General features: G+C 45.3%; 1 protein-coding gene across 2 annotated transcripts in view; it reads left to right on the top strand.

Annotated features, from left to right (window-relative positions):
* Positions 1-1,663: 1,663 nt before the first annotated feature.
* ttc38 (tetratricopeptide repeat domain 38) overlaps positions 1,664-20,100 on the top strand; it is a 37,323-nt gene continuing 18,886 nt past the window's right edge. For both annotated transcript variants that reach the window (XM_056281476.1, XM_056281475.1), the window contains exons 1-9: positions 1,664-1,736; positions 11,239-11,316; positions 11,431-11,512; positions 12,185-12,356; positions 15,511-15,684; positions 17,430-17,505; positions 19,117-19,236; positions 19,372-19,431; positions 19,652-19,690. In XM_056281476.1, coding sequence (XP_056137451.1) covers positions 1,707-1,736; positions 11,239-11,316; positions 11,431-11,512; positions 12,185-12,356; positions 15,511-15,684; positions 17,430-17,505; positions 19,117-19,236; positions 19,372-19,431; positions 19,652-19,690 — 831 coding nt within the window. In that variant the 5' untranslated portion in view covers positions 1,664-1,706. The remainder of the gene's footprint in view (positions 1,737-11,238; positions 11,317-11,430; positions 11,513-12,184; positions 12,357-15,510; positions 15,685-17,429; positions 17,506-19,116; positions 19,237-19,371; positions 19,432-19,651; positions 19,691-20,100) is intronic.

The raw sequence follows: 20,100 nt of genomic DNA, 5'->3' as shown, positions 1-20,100 counted from the left end.
TTTTTTACGATTTTCAGGTTTAATAAGAAAAAACGCATTTTCATATCCACTGAGTACATTTACACTGGGCCTACAGTAAATCAAAGAAATATTAATTATCTTACCAGATAAGGAAAGAGAGAAAGCCAAGCACCAGGAGCCTTTCTTGTATGCAACTTTTTTCTTTATTTTTTTCAACGTAAAAATGCTCAAGTCACACGAGTGACTTAGGCAGATTGTAATTTTTGAATGTAAAAAGTGTTCTGATTGGCTTAGGACATAGGCACTAATCCAGGGTGATGTAGCAGCTTGAGGAGAACACATGTAGGCAGAAATCTCAATTTGGCCAAAAAATGACTTAGGCATTTATCCTATGAGGCTAACGATATTCAACTGCTGTATACTGGTTACAATGATTGCTGTTATTGTTGTGGTTGTAATGTATAGATTTATTGTTGTGGTTGTAACTTAGTATAGGTTACAACCACTACATCTACATATAGTATGTAGATGTGAGGTGGATGGTAGGTGAATATATATTGTATACTTCTGGTACATAAATGAATATAGTGTAATATAGTGGGAGTATATAGCGTTGTATATGGGCATGATGGGTTGTGGAATGGTAGCAGGGGTGGGCAGTCTTATCCAGAAAGGGCCGGTGTGGGTGCAGGTTTTTGTTCCAACCAAGCAGTTACACACCTGATCCCACTAATCAACCAGTGGAGTCTTTGCTGAGGAACTTGATTAGGAGACACAGGTGTGTAACTGCTTGGCTGGAACAAAGACCTGCACCCACACCGGCCCTTTCTGGATAAGATTGCCACCCCTGGATATGGTTACAATGTGGGCTACTACTACTACTACTTTTGGCTGCTCCTGTTAGGGGTCGCCACAGCGGATCATCCGGATCATCTCTTCCTGTCCTCTGCGTCTTCCTCTGTCACAGCAGCCACCTGCATGTCCTCTCTCACCACATCCAAGAATCTGCTCTTTGGCCTTCCTCTTTTCCTCTTCACTGGCAGCTCCATATTCAGCATCCTTCTCCCAATATACCCAGCATCTCTCCTCCACACATGTCCAAGCCATCTCAAGCTTGCCTCTCTTATTTTGTCTTCAAACCGTCCAACCTGAGCAATCCCTGTAATATACTCTTTCCGAACCCTGTCCTTCTTCGTCACTCCCAATGAAAATCTTAGCATCTCCAACTCTGCCACCTCCAGCTCCACCTCCCGTCTTTTCGTCAGTGCCACTGTCTCCAAACCATATAACATAGCTGGTCTCACAACCATCTTGTAATCCTTCCCTTTAACTGGGAAGGGCAATATAGTATATAAGCAATATGGTGTAATATATGGGTGTAGGTTGATTACTCAACCATAACAAGACTGTATAGTAGTGCATACTTGTTGTGCATACACGCTTGCCTCCAATGTCTTGTTCAGTTTACTTTTTTTCCCCCTTGTTTTGGTTTTTTTTTGGGGGGGGGGTGTTGTGCGTCTGCACGTGCTAGAAGCTGCTGTGAAACGGAGTCCGATTCCTCGTGCGCATAGGCACACTTGGCGAAAAAAAGCTGCTTCTGATTCCGATGATTGGGCACCAACGCCATAAATGGAAACCAGATCCATAAGGGAAATCCACTCCACGTTTTCCCACACTCCTTCCGAGCAGCCAACGTGAGCGCAGAAACCTCTCCTCACAACTACGTGAAGTAGTAGGTTCCCGAGATGACTGCGCCAAGTTTCAGAGACTGCAAGGTAAGCGGCCAAAATCTCACGCAACGCGCCGAACTGACAGATCTTTCCAGAAATGCTGGATGGAAGAGACACTGTCGACATTTAGGGTCGGCATATTGTGCAATGAAAGGTCAACCCGGGTTTACCCCCAGCGAGGACAAAGTAGGGCGCACAACCATGAATTCAGCTAATTACGCTTAATAAATAGCTCGGTGACACGACCGCAGCACTTCTGCGCGCGTAGAAGTTGACGCAAAAAGTGGCGCGTTTTGTTTTCTTTGTTGCGTTCTTAAACAGGGTTTTATGGGATCGCAGGAAATTACGCTGTTGCCTTTGGAACCGAGCTCGTCGAACCATACGTGGGCGCGCGTCAGTGTGTTAATTATAATTGCTCACGTGTTTCAAGTGTGTACGGCTTCATTACGTCATCAGTAGGTTTTCCGAGACGTCAGAAGGATTGGCGTTAGAAAGAAAGAATAAATTGGCGTTAGAAAGAAAAGAAAATCGGCGTTAGATCGACGCGATTTTTTTTTTTTTACAAATGCGTCCGGTCCTGTTTACGGTCTTTGTTGTTTCCATTCAAGCTCAGCTTCAGTGGCTTTTCCTCCTCCGTTCTTTGTTGAACACATTTCAACGTCAGTGATCCTTTTGCATAGAACAGCGGTCGGGAACCTATGGCTCCTCCGGTGACGGCATATGGCTCCCAGACAATTTTGAGTTGAAAATTATTTTTTTTTCAAAAAAATCAGTTTGGAACTGATTTTAAAACACTTGTGATATTTCTTAATAATACTGTGTCATTTTAAAGTAAACAGAAATTAGTTTTGAAGATAAATGTCACGGGTCACCCGTGGGTCGGGTCGGGAACCAATGGCTCGCGAGCATGTCCGGGTCATTGTAAAGGTGAAGAAATCAATTTTATCAGATAGCCAACTAGTTTATCCGCTTCAACCCTTGTAACGGAAAAGATGGCGAAAAGAAAAAAAGACGATGATTACCGTGCATTCCAGGCTGCGTGGACAGAGGAATTTGCATTTGTGGAGAGAGCAGGATCTGCGGTATGTCTAATATGCAATGATAAAATTGCATCGATGAAACGGTCAAATATAAAGCGGCACTTCGATACGCACCATGCTTCATTTGCATCGAAATATCCAGCGGGGGACAGCAGGAAAAGGGCATGCGAGGAGCTACAGCGGAGAGTGCAGACGAGTCAGCAGCAACTACGTGTGTGGACCAAGCAAGGTGACGGGAATTCCGCTAGCTTTGCGGGGGCTTTGGCAATAGTAAGGAATGGAAAGTCATTCACAGATGGCGAGTATGCCAAAACATTCATGCTTGATGTGGCCAATGAACTGTTTGATGACTTCCCAAATAAAGACAAGATAATCAAACGAATAAAAGACATGCCCCTGTCAGCAAGAACTGTGCACGATCGTAGCATCATGATGGCAAATCAAGTCGAGGAAACACAAATTAAGGACATAAACGCTGGGACATACTTGTCTCTCGCGTTAGATGAGTCAACAGACGTTAGCCATCTATCTCAGTGCAGTATCATTGCCAGGTATGCTGCAGGTGACACACTGCGTGAGGAAAGCTTGGCTGTTTTGCCAATGAACGGGACAACAAGAGGAGAGGATTTATTCATGTCTTTCATGGAGTTTGCTAAAGAAAAAAAACTACCGATGGATAAACTTATTTCTGTCTGTACTGATGGTGCACCCTGTATGTTGGGGAAGAACAAAGGATTTGTAGCGCTTCTCCGTGAACATGAAAAGAGAGCCATCCTAAGTTTTCATTGCATCCTGCACCAGGAGGCGCTTTGCGCTCAGACGTGTGGCCAGGAGCTTGGTGAGGTGATGTCTCTGGTCATTCGAGTGGTCAACTTTATTGTTGCCCGAGCTTTAAATGATCGCCAGTTTAAAGCTCTGTTAGAAGAAGTTGGGAATCATTATCCCGGTCTGCTTTTACACAGCAACGTGCGTTGGTTGTCAAGGGGGAAGGTGCTCAGCCGTTTTGCAGCTTGCCTGAGTGAAATCCGGACTTTTCTTGAAATGAAAGGCGTCAAGCATCCTGAGCTAGACAACACTGACTGGCTCCTGCAGTTTCACTATCTCGTGGACATAACTGGCCATCTGAACCAGCTCAATGTGAAAATGCAAGGTATTGGAAATACAATCTCATCCCTTCAACAAGCAGTGTTTGCATTTGAAAGCAAGCTGGAAGTCTTTCTCAGGGACATTGAAACAGGTCGTCTTCTGCACTTTGAAAGACTGCAACAATTTAGAGATGCATGCTTAGCAAGTGACTCCACTCAACATCTGGATCTCCAGCAGCTAGCTGGCTTTACGTTCAATCTCCTGCAGTCATTCAAAGCACGTTTTGGAGAATTTCGTGCGCGCACTGGTCTTTTCAAGTTCATCACTCATCCACATGAGTGTGCAGTGGACAAAATCGACCTGACATGCATCCCCGGGGTCTCTATCGGAGACTTTGAGCTGGAAGTTGCTGACCTGAAGGCATCAGACATGTGGATGAGTAAGTTCAAGTCACTTAATGGAGAGTTGGAAAGTCTTGCGCGACAGCGAGCAGAGCTGGCGAGGGAACACAAGTGGACAGAAATTAAAAATCTTCAACCTGAAGACCAGCTGATTCTTAAAACTTGGAACGAGCTTCCTGTGACATACCACACAATGCAGCGTGAGTATTGCCGTATTGACCATGTTTGGCTCTACATATGCATGTGAACCGTCTTTCTCGCATATGAGGAACATTAAGACCAACCTACGCTCACGTTTAACTGATGGAAGCCTCAACGCCTGCATGAAGCTCAACCTCACCACGTATGAACCAGACTACAAGGCCATCAGCAAAACCATGCAGCACCAGAAGTCGCATTAAAAGTAAGACATATTTAATTTATTATACGTTAAAAATACTATATGGCTCTCAATGAAATATATTTAGAAATATTTGGCTTTTATGGCTCTCCCAGTCAAAAAGGTTCCCGACCCCTGGCATAGAAGATAAACGTACACGTCATGCAGCTCCTACCGGAGGCAGGCTGCACATGCAAAAGGGGAAAAGAAAAGGTGCTTTGTGACGCTTTCCATAGTGCAGTCATCCATGAGTATCCAGGTCAGGTGGTGGTGAAGGTTTCTTCACTGGTGGGGGAACCATTTTTGTTCGTTTGTTGAAACGCAAAGAAATTACAAGATGGCATTGTACCCAAAACACTATGAATATCACAGTGTTTTAGAGTATTAAAAGTTGCAAGCCCCCCCCCCCAAAAAAGAAGCTATAAACAAAATGAGAAACTCCTTAGATGGATTTTGAGACTGGATAAGACCCCGGCCCCCTCCCCCGCCCGCCTTCCAGCGTATTAACAAAGTTCACCTCTCTCAGCCACTAATGGGAGATCAGTGAAAGCCATCATTGATAATAACGAAGTCGTAGCTTAAAAACACTGACAGCAAGCTGTGATTAACACACAGTTTAATATTGGTGACAATGCAGAGGCTCTATCTGAGGGACCCCCTGACCCTTTGGGGCCTGGACAAAACTGCTTTCTTAATCATATTGAAAATATTATTCTCTCAAGTTTGAATAAAGTTACCCTTGTGACTAGTATATCTGACAGGTGTTTCATTGTTCGACCACCAGATAGTGAAGAAGAGGCTTTGCGGTCACGTTTCTGGGATTTTTATTTGCGTTCCAAAATTTGCAATGTTTTTTTTTCTTTACTGGACAAAGGTTCATTGGGTAGGATGTGAAACCCACCTGTTTTTCCCAATTATTCCAGCCTCCAATCAGGGAGGCTTTACACCTGGGACAACAGCTGTCATTAGCTACCTGAAACCAGCAGTACTGGGGGTGTTGCACAAAAATCTGCACTGACGAAAACTGTGATGATGGTTGTCTCTCTCCCCCCACCCCCTTTTCCCCTCCCTAATTGTACACTGTACTTGGCCAATTACCCCACTCTTACCCAACATCCGGCTTCCCACCCGCAGACACGGCCAATTGTGTCTGTAGGGACGCCCGACCAGGCCGGAGGTAACACGGGGATTCGAACTGGCGATCCCCATGTTGATAGGCAACGGAATAGACTGCTACGCAACCCAGATGCCCCTTGACGACGGTTGTCTCGAATGCACCGAGATCCCACCTCCTGGTCATCACGATGGCATGCCGCAAGGGACAACCGTCCTCGCAGATCATTACCTTGACCTTATAGCCACAACCAAACCATAGTTGTCGTGTATCTACAGGATAACTGAATTATACAATGATCAAGGTGTATCTTGGTCTTCCTCTTTTATTTGCTAGACCGTAGTAACATTACAAAACGACTGCGCTAAGCAGGCACGAAAACACGAGTGACCTTTGCTCTGTCTTCTTCCAAGGGGCGTGCACCAGAGTGGCACATCTACATTTATACAACATACACAACCAATAGACGTCAAGGGTCACAGGTCAAACCTAAAATACATATTACTGCAAATAAAAACATGTGCTTCCGTGTGTATCTCCATACACTACACTCCTCCCCTGAAATCTGAACCCAGTACATTTACAGTACAACCACATTTCTTTTTTACATCTTTTCAACATTACATTGTTATAACAACAACTAGGTTCTCACAGATTTAATCTATCAGGCGGCTTCACAAGCCGCTGCAGCCTCTGGACACCCTCTGCAACTGAGGAGGGAGCAGTATCACTGGATCCTTGCTGCACAGCCCTCTCAGTGGATTCTGGAGCGTTTACAGGCGTTGCTACACATGCATGTGATACATTTGGAACAACCCTCAGATCATCATCAGATTCATCTGACACATTACACTTCTCAATCTCAGTGTTGATCATTTGATTGACACGTCTCTTGTACACTTTTCCATACACTTTCACAAGATATGTGACAGGACCAAGTGCTTTTACAATGCACCCATTTAACACCTTCCCCTCCCCTGTGGTTTCGAACCAACACCTTCTGTTTTGGTAGGAAGTGTCTGACTTGTGCCAACTTATCTGCTTGCTTGGAATGTTGACTGTCCTGTCTCTGTTGCATGGACTCTGAAATTAGGTTTGGTGAGAGACAACCTGGTTTTGAATTGACGTCTGAGAAACAATTCTGCAGGTGTTTTCCCTGTAGTAGACTGTGGTGTACCCCTATAACAGAATAGGAAATTGTGTATGCAGTGCTGCAACATCATGTTGCTACTCTTTCCCTTTTCAAGAGCTGTTTTCAGGCTCTGCACCAAACGGTCCGCAGCCCCATTAGAAGCTGGGTGGTAAGGAGAACTTTTAATGGTTTTCACCCCATTGTTTTTCAGGAATGTTTCAAACTCAGCAGATACAAATTGTGGTCCATTATCAGACACAAGTTCGTCTGGAAGACCCAAAGTGGCAAAGTATCCCCTCAAAACTTCTATGGTCTTTTCAGATGTAGTGCTACCCATCAAAGCTACTTCTGGCCAACGTGAATAGCTATCAGTGACCACTAGGAAGTTGAACTTTCCCTTCTGAGCATAATCTATGTGCATCCTCTGCCAAGGACGGTTAGGCCAGCTCCAATTGTGAACAGGAGCTGTGGCAGGTCGGTGTCTGTTTAACTGGCATGTCTGGCAACTGTTTACCAGTGACTGTCAGAATCAAGGTTTGACCACCAAAAGTGACTACGGGCTAATGCCTTCATCTTTACCATTCCCTGGTGGTTTTCATGCAACTCAAGTAACATCTGTGGTCTTAACACCTCTGGTATGGTTACCCGGAAACCCCACATCACACAGTCAGATTCAACAGTCAGTTCAGTGTTTCTTATGAAGTATGGCCTTAACTCATCTTCATTCAAATGCTTTGACCAACCAGTCAATGTGAAGTGCTTCACTCTCTGTAGTACTGCATCAGTCTTTGTCTGTTTTGCAATCTCTTGTGAGGATTGTGAGGACACTGGCATTTTATCCAAGAATGAGACCCTAAACACAACTATAATCTGAGTCTGTCTCTTGAGTCTGTAGTGGTAAACGCGATAATGCATCCGCATTTGCATGTTGTAAGGATGGCTTGTAACGTATGTCATACTGGTACGCTGCTAAAATTAATGACCACCTCTGCTGCCAATGTAGGCACTCCAGTCTTGGGCCCTAGTATCTTTAGGAGTGGTTTGTGGTCTGTAAGCAGAGTAAACTTTCGTCCATACAGATAGTCATTAAAGTTGGTCACCCCAAAGATGATACTAAGTGCTTCTTTCTCTATCTGAGAATAGTTGACTTCTGTTTTAGTGAGTGTCCTAGACACGTAGCGTAGGCTATAGGTTTATAGGTCATCTTTGTCATGCAGTGGTCCAGAGAACATCAGCCTTACATGTTGGATAAATCTCTGCCATGCAGTGGCGGCTGCTGACCAAAATTTTTGGTGAAGGAACCACCCAACCAACCCCCGATTATATTTTTAAAACATCCCTCACTGATTTCAAATGAGCAGCCAGAACATCATCATAGTGGGAAAACACTTCTACCGTCTCTATGGTGGTATACCCCCCCCCCCCACAAAAACAAGGTGAACACTGTACTCCTCCAAATCAAATCCATACATTTAGTGTTTGTGTTGAGGAACTCTATAGAGCCAACCAGTTAAGCTGCCGCCGAGCCTCCTATATGAAGACAACTCAGCGCATTATGATATGATATCATAAATGCTGCTGCACAATAAAATATAACTGGTAGCAATGACAAAAACGGTGATATGTTCAGACGCATATTGCCCCATAAAAGTAAGCCTTGAAATGTAACGGCATCATAAGCCCATGACTAATACTGTGTGTCAAGAAATAAAAATAAATAAAAGATAAAAGGAAGCCTTAATGGCATTAGAAAACAGTCCTCCAGTCAAACCAATTTCACTTCTCCACCCCTTATGAATACAAATAGATGAGTTATTGCCCCATTGGGGCAAGCTTGAAATTGAGATAGTGTATAAACACATAAAGGTTTGTCTCACAGTCACACTCCAGTCTTGGTTGTTGGGCCGATGTTCCCTAACCACTACATATATAAACTATGCTGATAAGTGGCAGCAATGACAAAAACAGTTATTATATGTTTAAACAAACATCGCCCTGTTTAAGTTGGCCTTAAAGTGGAGCAGAACATTATGAGCCCATGTTTGAGGGTGACAACGCACACTGTATGTCCATCCATCCATCCATCCATCCATTATCCGAACCGCTTATCCTGCTGTCAGGGTCGCGGGGGGTCGCGACCTTCTTGCTGTGAGGTGACCGCGTTAACCACAGTGCCACTGTGCCACTGACACTATGTCAAGAGACAAATATAAAGGAGAGGAGCATTAACAAAATCAGAATATTAGAAGACAGTCTCCTGGTTGAGCTACTTTCACCTCCCCACCTCTTATGAATACAAACGGATCAGTTATTTCCCCCTTGGGCCAAGCTTTAAATTGGAATAACGTAGTAGCACATAAAGCTCAGTCTCATGTTCACACTCAAGCCTCCGTTGTTGGGATGATGTCATTTAACACCTGCGTATAAACTGCACCGCATAATAAAATCTGATAGCATCGGCAATAACAGTGATAATATGTTTTAACAAGTGCTGTCCTGTCAACGATGGCCTCGAAATGAGACAAAGCATCACTGGCCCATGACTGAGGGTGACCTACCCCATATGTCAAGAAATAAAAATAAATAAAAGGAGAGGAGTGGAGGCATTAACAGCAGCAGAAAACAGTCCACTTGGTTAAGCCGATTTCACCTCCACACCCCTTTTAAATGCAAATGGATGAATTATTGCCCCATTGTGGTAGGCTTTAAATTGGAATAACATATGAGCACATCATGCTCAGTCTCTCACTCACACTCCAGTCTCTGTTGTAAGAAGATGTACTTCTCAACATAGCCCATCACTTTGTCTGCGTCTGTGAATTCCTTCTCTTCTCTGATGTGCATGATGCGGAGTCGGGCTGGGAATAGTGTGCCATACCAGATACCCCGATGGTTGCGGAGCAACTTCCTAACCGCTGTGAATGCAGCTCTGTTCTTGGTGATGCTTGCAGTGTAGTCCAGAAAGGTAGCAGTTGTCATCCCATTGAATCAAAGTCGAGCTCAAGTGCGTGCATGGCTCAGCACCTTGACACAGTCTTGATGGTAGTGGAGTTTAGCTTCGATGGTGCGTGGTTTTCCATCTAGTCTTCTTGAAGCCAGGCTTCTATATGAGTGGTCTACAAGCACATCTTTATCCAGTTGTAGCGCTTCTCTCAGCTGCTTTGAGACTGATGCAGTAGAGCTTGATCCATTCGTCTCAGCTACCCCCAGTATCCTGATGTTGCTGCATCTCATTCTTCCCCCCCATGTCCTCACATTTCTCTCTAAGCCCTGACACCTCTACTTTCAAATCAGTTACCGTAGTCTGCAAAGCTGCCACCTCGTCGGACCATGTTGACAGCCTACCTCCCACCTCTTTGATTGTAGCCTTCATTTGGTCAATCCCAGAATGGATCACCGCTGTATTATATATTATTTACACTTTTACCACTTGTGAATTCTTTAAAGAGAGTTGAAATCATCAACAAGTGCAATCTTCATTCCAACCCTCACCTATGGTCATGAGCTTTGGGTAGTGACCGAAAGGGTGAGATAGTGCATACAAGCAGCTGAAATGAGTTTCCTCTGTAGGGTGTCTGGGCTCAGCCTTAGAGATAGGATGAAGAACTCGGACATCCAGAGGGAGCTCGGAGTAGAGCTGCTGCTGCTTCGCATCGAAAGAAGCCAGTTGAGGTGGTTCGGCATCTGATTAGGATGCCTCCTGGGCGCCTTCCTTTGGAGGTTTTCCGGGCACGGACAACTGGGAGAAGACCCCGGGGTAGACCCAGAACTCACTGGAGGGACTACATGTCCAATCTGGCCTGGGAATGCCTTGGGATCCCTCAGGAGGAGCTGGAGGAGAGGGACATCTGTAATGCCTTACTTAGCTTGCTGCCACCGTGACCCGACCCTGGAGAAGCGGCTGAAGAGGAATGAATGAATGAATTTAATCAGTAACTATTACTATTACTGCTCACAGTCAAACTAGAAAGACATGTACATTTCGGTAGTTTTGTTTACATGTCGGCAGCATCGATTTCGAGTCTGTTAGTTACCACTTGTGACATGTATACACAGTTTTATTTTAACCATCTGTTACGGGACAAAATAGACAGAATACCACTTAGAGAGTAAAACATAATGTCATGTGGATCAAAGGATGGGCTCTACTTTTGTCTTCAATAAATGCTTTTCAAAATGTGCTGCAGTGGCAATGATAAAAACATGCTTGTCAGCTTCCGTGTCTGTCAAATTCTGAAACAGAAAAATGTGATTAATGTGTGGGTTGTTGAAAATTTGTGGATGGGGTAAATTTTTATGGGTTTTCTTCTTTTATCTCTTGCTTAATGTTTGTGTGCTCTCTGAAATCAAAGACATGACATTTTCAAACTTTATCAATATGTCTTTTCATAATAGGCATGGCATGCTGAGGGCCTTTCACTCTCCACCAGCAGTAATGAGGCCTGTAAAATCTATGATGCCATGCTCACTCAGGTAATAATACTCACCAAGTATTTGTCTCGCACCCTTTCACACTCATGCTAACAGTGAAGTTGTCTATTGTGTACCGTAATAGAAGTAATACTTGACCATTTCTTTGGCACCCAGTATGTGACATGGCGCAACGATAAAGCCCTTGGAGGAATTGAAGGTTGCATATCTGCAATCAAGACAGCTGATCCAGACTTTGGTAAGTAAGGATGTGGTTTGACATGAGGCAACAAGGATGACAAAGTCACTGAATGGGTTGATGTTTGATAGATATTGTTTGAAGGCTGATGACAGCCACCTGCCACCCTGTGACTGCTGGGATAGGCTCCAGCGTCCTGCGACCCTGAGAGCAGGATAAGTGGTTTGGATAATGGATGGAGACTGGAGTGTCTCCAGCCATGGTAAGAATGCCGGTTAGTGTTACTTCACCTGACTCCATGATCCAGATGGATAACTCCTTGAACGCCTTGTCACTCCTGCTGCTGGGTGACTTACACCTGCCATTTACTGTATGTAACACAGTTTTAGCTGCAGGTTTTGATGTATAGACAGTTAACAACAATGTTGTTAACAAAAATAAATATGTGCTTAAAGGTGTACTTTTATTGGCTTGATCAACTTTTAGCGAGTTCAGGCAAAGCTTTTACTTGCCTCTCATTTCTTTTTTTAAATTTTAACTAACTCAGGGGATCTAAGAATAGGGGAAAAGAAGACTTGACGACCTATTACGGTGGTGGTTCAAAGGTTTTCTCCAGTTGGGTTTCAGCACACAGTGTTAATCTTTTACCAGTGCAACCACTATGCTGTTCAAACTGTTTTATTGCGGTGACAGAGTCCAGATAATCAACACTGTGTCCCTGGTCCTTTACAGTGATGGGGCATGTGATAAGCACAGGGCTGGAGCTGATGGGCACAGGGAGCTCCATCCGTCTAAATGAGCGACTGGGGAACGCTGTGAGGCAAACTGTGGAGCTGGCCGCCACCCAGGACATCACCCCCCGAGAGAGGCTCCATGTCAAGGCCATGGAGCTCTTTTCTCTTGGGTACGAACCAGAGCCACGGAGGCATTGAACTGCAGGCGTTATAGACTTTTTATTCACTCATTTAGTGAATGCATTGATCCAATGCAGGTCCATTTGAATGTTAACGGCTGTCAACATCTAGCGCTATGTAGTTATAATTGTACTGTATGAAGTGGTAATACATTTGCTACATAATGGTCATATCATAGCCAAGCATGTCAAGTCGAGTGTATTTAATGTAGGTGCGCCTTAGATCATCAAGAGCCAGACAACAGGAAAATCAAAGTACACAGTAGTAATGTCACCACAACACAGTGAAAACAGATGTTGCCATGTGGTAATACTGTCCCAAAGATGCACGCATGCAAAAAAAAATTCATGTGCACAGTCGAAGACATCAACATGGATTTAGAGACACAGGACATGCACATGACATTAAATGCCCCAAAACGTTTAGATAGCATGATTAACATTTTGACTTGAGGTTTTGCTTAAGACTGTACAGGTGAAACATTAACCGTGCTAAAATAAATGTTTTTGGTGGGGCGTCCGGGTAGCATACCAGTCTATTCCGTTGTCTACCAACACGGGGATCGGCGGTTTGACTCCCCGTGTTACCTCCGGCTTGGGCGAGCATCCCTCCAGACAGAATTGGTCTTGTCAGGCGGGTGGGAAGCCGGACGTGGGTATGTGTCCTGGTCGCTGCACTAGCGCCTCCTCTGGTCGATCAGGGCGCCTATTCAGGGGGGAACTGGGGGAATAGTGTTATCCTCCCATGCGCTATGTCCCCCTGGTGAAACGCCTCACTGTCAGGTGAAAAGCGGTTGGTGACTCCACATGTATTGGAGGAGGCATGTGGTAGTCTGTAGCCCTCTCCAGATCGGCAGAGGGGGTGGAGCAGCGACCGGGACGGCTCGGAAGATTGGTGCAATTGGCCAAGTACAATTGATAGTTGGAGAGAAAAAGGGGGAAAAATCCCACCCCCCAACATTTTCTAAGTATTTGGTGTGCGTTGCCTTTTTTCTGAATCCACATTATACCACGAGAGCATACAGGAATCAGGAATCAGGAACACTTTATGAAATGAAATGAAATATCATTTGCCTCAGCCCACAGCAGTGCAACTCAAAGACAAAAACGCATAACTACAAGAACTTCAAGAACACACATCCTAACTAACACATATATCTAAACAAAACAAAAAAAATCAGTCCAAGGGAACGAACGCCAGCCAGGATGACTGTGGGAACTGCCGGTCTGCATGGACTAGCAGTTAGCTTAGCCTGCCCCGCTTCCACATCCTGTCAGATCGCCCTCGGTGCTTCCTGCTCGGGCGCAGCTCCAGGCAGGGGCTGTGGTCCTTGGGCCTACCGGACGCAGCAGACTAGTCTCCTCCAGCCGATCCAATGCCAGCTCTCCCAGCCAGACACCCTCGACACACCTCCCCGCACTCCACACAACGACACCAAAAACACCACAGTCAACGCCAGGCGAGACTGCCACCAGACCGCCCTCAGTGTTATCGGAACTACTGGTGTGCATGGGCTAGCAGTTAGCTTAGCCTGCCCCGTTTCCACGTCCTGTCAGACCGCCCTTAGTGTTACCTCCTCGGTTGCAGCTCCAGGCAGGGCCGTGGTCCCAGGACCCCACAAGATGCAGCAGACCAAGCTCTCCCAGCCAATCCAGCGCCAGCTCTCCCAGCCATCAAACGGAGACAAAAATTAAACGCAGACATGGACAAAGACACTGCATGGATGGTACTGGGTGAGGCCGCCGCAAACGTGAGTTAACGCCGCCATTTTCCCAGACCGGTACTGGGTGAGGCCGCTGCAAACGTGAATTCGCGCTGCCATCTTCCCCAGCTGTCGAGTGCCAATAGAAAATGACTCAATAGCACATACAGATCATTATGGTGTTTTAGTAAGTAATAGCAATAGCGTCAGCGGGTGCAATACATATTCACTTCATAGTGCCACCAGAGACCACTGTAAGGCTCAAGGAAGGCTTTGAACAGGAACGTTTCAAGGCCTTTCTTGAAGGAACTAAGAGATTCAGTCGCTCTGAGGGAGACCGGGAGTTTGTTTCACCATTTTGCGACCATTTGAGAGAAAAATCTGGAGCTAGAGGTTGTCGTTTTAGATATACAAAGACAGTCAGTACATTTGGGGAATATCTGGTTTTCTTAGTGTTCTTTACCTTATTTTTGGATATTATTCCATGGAATTGTTTTGATATACATATATGTCCAAGTGAGTTATATGTGCTGGAGCGGCATTATGTGTTTGATAGGAAGTATGCAGTGTAGATTGCAACATAGTTTGGTGTGTCTTCCACACAAATTAACCAATGAGGATATTTTGTCTGGTCACTGAACACACACCCCAAACAAGCTTTCCATTTGTGCAGCCTTTATGTTTTATTTAACCCAAGTTCCCATGACCTAATCACATGCTTTCAAACCAGAGTGCTCCTCCCTTCTGCTCTATGCCAAACACATATCCCTTTTTATTTTCTGTCACAGACTGGACAGTTATACCACCTTTTTATCATCAATGTCTATATTTCCCCACGGTGGCGCAGTGGTTAGCACGGTCGCCTCACAGCAAGGAGGTCCTGGGTTCGAACCTCGGGGTCGTCCAACCTTGGGGGTCATCCAGGTTGTCCTTTGTTTGGAGTTTGCATGTTCTCCCCATGTCTGTGTGGGTTTCCTCCGGGTGCTCCGGTTTCCTCCCACAGCCCAAAGACATGTAGGTCAGGTGACTTGGCCGTACTAAATTGTCTCTAGGCCTAGGTGTGTGTGTGTGTGTGTGTGTGTGTGTGTGGGTGGGTGGGTGGGTGTGTGTGTGTCGGCCTTGTGTGAAGGCCTGGTGGCCTGTACAGGGTGTCTCCCCGCCTGCCGCCCAGTGACTGCTGGGATAGGCTCCAGCATCCCTGCGACCTTGAGAGCAGGATAAGTGGTTCGGATAATGGATGGATAGGCGCTATTTCCCCATGGGTACTTCATGATAATGTTATATAGAGAAATAATTTAATGTCACAACATTGTCTCAGAGAAGTCTTCTACACTTGTGCTCTTTCATGACCAATACTATTTTGATTCTCTTAGTTTTACCAATTGATTGGACTTCTTTGCTTGACAGTACATGAATTCACCAGCGGTTGATGTTCCTCACAGAAATTTTCCCAGGGCTTGTGACGTATGGGAGGAGATTCTGGTCGAACACCCCACCGACCTGCTGGCCCTGAAGTTTGCTCATGACGGCTACTTCTACATGGGAGCCCAGACCCAGATGAGGGACTCGGTGATCAGGGTGCTGCCTCACTGGAAACCATGTATGCCTCTCTTTAGGTACAGAAAACAGCATACCAAACACTGTTGTGCAGTTGCCAAACACATAAAGCGACCTATGAATATATTCCTTTTTTTACCTCGCCGTTTGTTCTGCGCTCACGTCATCGTCTTATGCAAAGGTGTGACTGACACCTGGTCGCGCAAAGACGGATATGATACCTGCTCCGTTTTATGAAAGTCAGATGACAAAATCTTTTTATGGCTTGAGTGGGTGGGCTTTGGGGAGGGGGCTTATTGGTGCTTACTATGAGCGCATGACAGCATGCAGGAAGAGGCAAAAAGCTTTTGAAGTGGCAGGAGACGCCTGTGGTGATGGAATGGTGCCGTCTCCCAAAGGGTAATTTCTCACAGGATGGAGGACAGCTGGCAGTAACAGAAGCGGCAAAAAAAAAAAAAAAAAGATCTCGTGCACACTTGATCCGTGAAATTTTCTTTTTAAGCCAGAGTTTCGGGCTTTTACACATTTATTAGAACACACATGGTGCTGAAAATTTGTGTCCCTGTCGGTTTTACTGATAACCCTGGCACTGTAGCGAAGGCTGTCATTGGGATGACTAGGATGACACTGGCTATAGAAACTGGCTTTGTGAGGTAATGCGTTCTTCCATTTGAGGTCATTTTGACGTGTCGAAAGCATTCGGCCTACACAGCCAACCGATGTATTAATGTCAACTTTTAACACTCGAATGTGACTGTAAAAGTGATCATTTCAGATACACATGCTTGTTGTACATGTAAGTGAGGACATTTTAATAAAGTTACAGCAGCGTCCAGGTGGTGTGGCAGTCGATTTCATTGCCTACCAACACGGGGATCGCTGGTTTGAACCCCCGTGTTACCTCCGGCTTGGTCGGGCGTCCCCACAGACACAATTAGCTGTGCCTGCGGGTGGGAAGCCGGATGTGGGTGTGTCCTGGTCGCTGCACTAGTGCCTCCTCTGGTCAGTCGGGGCGCCTGTTCGGGGGGGGGGACTGGGGGGAATAGCGTGATCCTCCCACGTGCTACGTCCCCCAGGTGAAACTTCTCACTGTCAGGTGAAAAGAAGCGGCTGACGACTCCAAATGTATCGGAGGAGGCATGTGGTAGTCTGCAGTCCAACACGGGGATCGCCGGTTCGTACCCCCATGTTACCTCTGGCTTGGTTGGGCATCCCCACAGACACAATTGGCCATGCCTGCAGGTGGGAAGCAGGATGTGGGTGTGTCCTGGTCGCTGCACTAGCGCCTCCTCTGGTCGGTCGGGGCGCCTGTTTGGGGGGGGGACTGGGGGGAATTGCGTGATCCTCCCACGCGCTACAGCCCCCTGGTGAAACTCCTCACTGTAAGGTGAAAAGAAGCGGCTGGCAACTCCACGTGTATCGGAGGAGGCATGTGGTAGTCTGCCGTCCTCCCCGGATCGACTGGGACGGCTCGGAAGAGTGGGGTAATTGGCCGGATACAATTGGGGAGAAAGAGAGGGGGAACCCCCCCCCCCAAAAAAAAATGTTACAGCATATGCTTAGCCCAATTTATTGTAGTCTAATGATCACACTGGCCTTTTTAAAGCAGATGAAATTATCTGTAACTCCACTGCTTTTATTCACTCTTAACTGTCGTTCGCTTGAGGCCTGTCCTGACACAAAATCAGTATATGCTGTTGATGATCCCACGAGAGCTAATAATCTCACCACAAAATGAATAAATTAGAAACTCAGAGAGCCCTATGTTTTTTAATGACATTTTTCCATTTTGATACTTTATCAGCTACCTTAAAGGACTGCATTCCTTCGGCCTCCTGGAAACTCATTTCTATGAACAAGCTGAGGAAGTGGCCAAAGAGGTGAGTTTCCTCTCTGATACAGTCTGCCGCACGGGGTGTCGCAAAGATGTCGAGATCTTTTTTTTTTTTGGAAAACTTTATTTTCCGATTTTCAAGTTTTTTGAAACGGGTATACAAGACACACGAACAACAAAATAATAAAAAAACAATGTAGGAACCCCCCCCCCCCCAAGGCTCAAGGAAAGAAAAAAAAAAGGACGATGCAGGGACTTCTTATTCCAATTCCAAATAACTGTTTTTGAAGACAATATAAAGTTGTACGCATATATCTGTGTAAATATTGTCATTACAACCAGGAAAAAAAGTACATTCAATAAAAGGGAAAACCTTTAATAAAGTCAATGAGAGGCTCCAAGTCACAGTAAAGTTTTTGTGGGTTTTACATATTTTATATCGGCGCTTTTAGAAAGGACAGCACCTCCCTTACCCACTGCAAAAATGATGGAGCTTCATTCGACTTCCAGTTAAAAAGAATAAGTGTGCGAGGTAGCAATGAAGTGCATTTGCCTGCAGACTTGTGACTTTACAGTTGGGGGGTGGTATGCCAAAGATGATGGTTGTGTGAAAATCAGAGGTTATGGTCTGTTTACAGATTTGTGGGAATACATTAAATATATGTCCCCAGTAACTGTTGAGGGAGGGGCATGCCCAGGACATGTGTCCCACCGAGGCTGGACTATGGCTGCACCTCGGACAGCCAGGGTCTGTGGTGGGAAAGATTCTGGCAAGCTTGACCCCCGAGTAGTGAAGATGGTGAAGCACCTTAAATGGAATGAATCCATGTCGTATACACAATGAGGACGTATGTATATGAGTTAAGCTGTCCCGCCATGCCTCTTCAGAAAGCTCTACACCCAAATCTCTCTCCCAGGCAGTTTTTGTTTTGTCCCAGGGTATCTGTTTTAATCCCTGTAACAGTGTGTCGACTGTAGAGACCTGTTTTTTCCCAAAGGGATCTAGCTCCAGAATAACATCTGAAAAGATGTCGAGATTTGTCTGTGTTTGAAATGAAACAACTAAGTAATTTGTCAAAGTTTAGTAACAAACGGCTCACTAAAACCTGACGGGGCTGACTCCTCTCCGCTGAACTTTTTAAATTTGAGAGTCTCGGGTTGATGCTCAACAGCAAAGAGTTGCCGCACTATCAGGTCACATTGCCAAAAATGATAAAAAGTTAGTGGCGGTAATTGGATTATTGGATCTTTCTTGCTTGTTTTTGTTTACTTTTTATTTTCTACCTCTATTGGCGGCATGGTGGCCCAGTGGTTAGCACTATTGCCTCATGGCAAGAAGGTCCTGGGTTCAAACCCCAGGCCGTCCCAGGTCCTTTCTGTGTGGAGTTTGCATGTTCTCCCCGTGTCTGCGTGGGTTTCCTCCAGGTGCTCCGGTTTCCTCCCACCATCAAAAAGACATGCATGTTAGGGTTAATACTCCTGTCTGTGCCCCTGAGCAAGGCAATGGAAAGAAGACCTGGAGTTGGTCCCTGGGCGCTGCAGCTGCCCACTGCTCCTATACAGTAGGATGAGTTGCATGCAGAAGACACATTCTGTTATAAGAATACAACGACAAAATGAAGTGGCTTTCTTCTTCTCTGTTTCAATTGATCTACAGGGGCTTGCTATGACCCCAGAGGATGCATGGTGTGTCCACTCTGTAGCCCATGTCCATGAGATGAAGGGGGAGGTAGAAAAAGGCCTGAAGTTCATGGAGACTACTGAGAAGGACTGGCAGGTACTTGTCCATTGGAGTTCATTGATCCTCAGCCACATTATGCTGGAATAACACCACAAGTCAAAGTGGCACATAAGCATTGCTGTGTGCGAAATGAAAATTAATAATTTGACATTTATTTGTCTTGACTTTTAGGGATGTGATATGCTGGCTTGTCATAACTATTGGCACTGGGCACTGTACTACGTTGAGAAGGTAACGGTTATAATGAGTCTTCTCAGCCAAGCACATACAGTAGTTGGCGGTAGAAGTGGAGCTTTAATGCCTTATATCCTCTATTGCTCTTGGTTATTTGGAGTGTAGAGTTGAGAAAAGTTGGAAATTGACTGAGTTCTCATGAAGATAACAAGCTAACTAGTTCATTTCTAATGTCAAAATTATTCTGATTTATAATTCTGTTTTCTTGTCTTCACAGGGGCAGTATGAAGCCGCTCTGACAATATTCGATGAGCAGGTTGGTTGATTGCGATGTCCTTTCTAGAGTAAAGCTTGTGCGGACATTTTGGAGATACAGAGTAGTAGTAATATGTTGTGTTTGTAGTGGAGTGATGAGGGCAGGCATGAGCACAAATGGAAGTCAAATCCATTTGCAGATGCTGCAGTTGGGGAGCCAACCACATCCACTTTTTCTCTGTGTTCCTTGTCAAAAATGACGTGTTTTTAAGTCGGTAGTTATCTAAAATGACAAAATTACAAGTTAAGGAAAGGCTTAAATGCTACAAGAAATTTTCACAAATGCTTCTTAAAGGATAATTCAATTTTTTTTTATAACTGGGACTTCTAGTCTTTTTTTTTTTTTTCAGATTTTTTTTCTTCTTCTTCTCCAAATTGTACTTGGCCAATTACCCCACTCTTCAGAGGTGT

This window comes from Lampris incognitus, chromosome 6 (assembly GCF_029633865.1).
Source record: "Lampris incognitus isolate fLamInc1 chromosome 6, fLamInc1.hap2, whole genome shotgun sequence".
Classification (NCBI taxonomy): Eukaryota; Metazoa; Chordata; class Actinopteri; order Lampriformes; family Lampridae; genus Lampris; species Lampris incognitus.
This window is presented reverse-complemented; position numbering and strand designations above follow the sequence as displayed.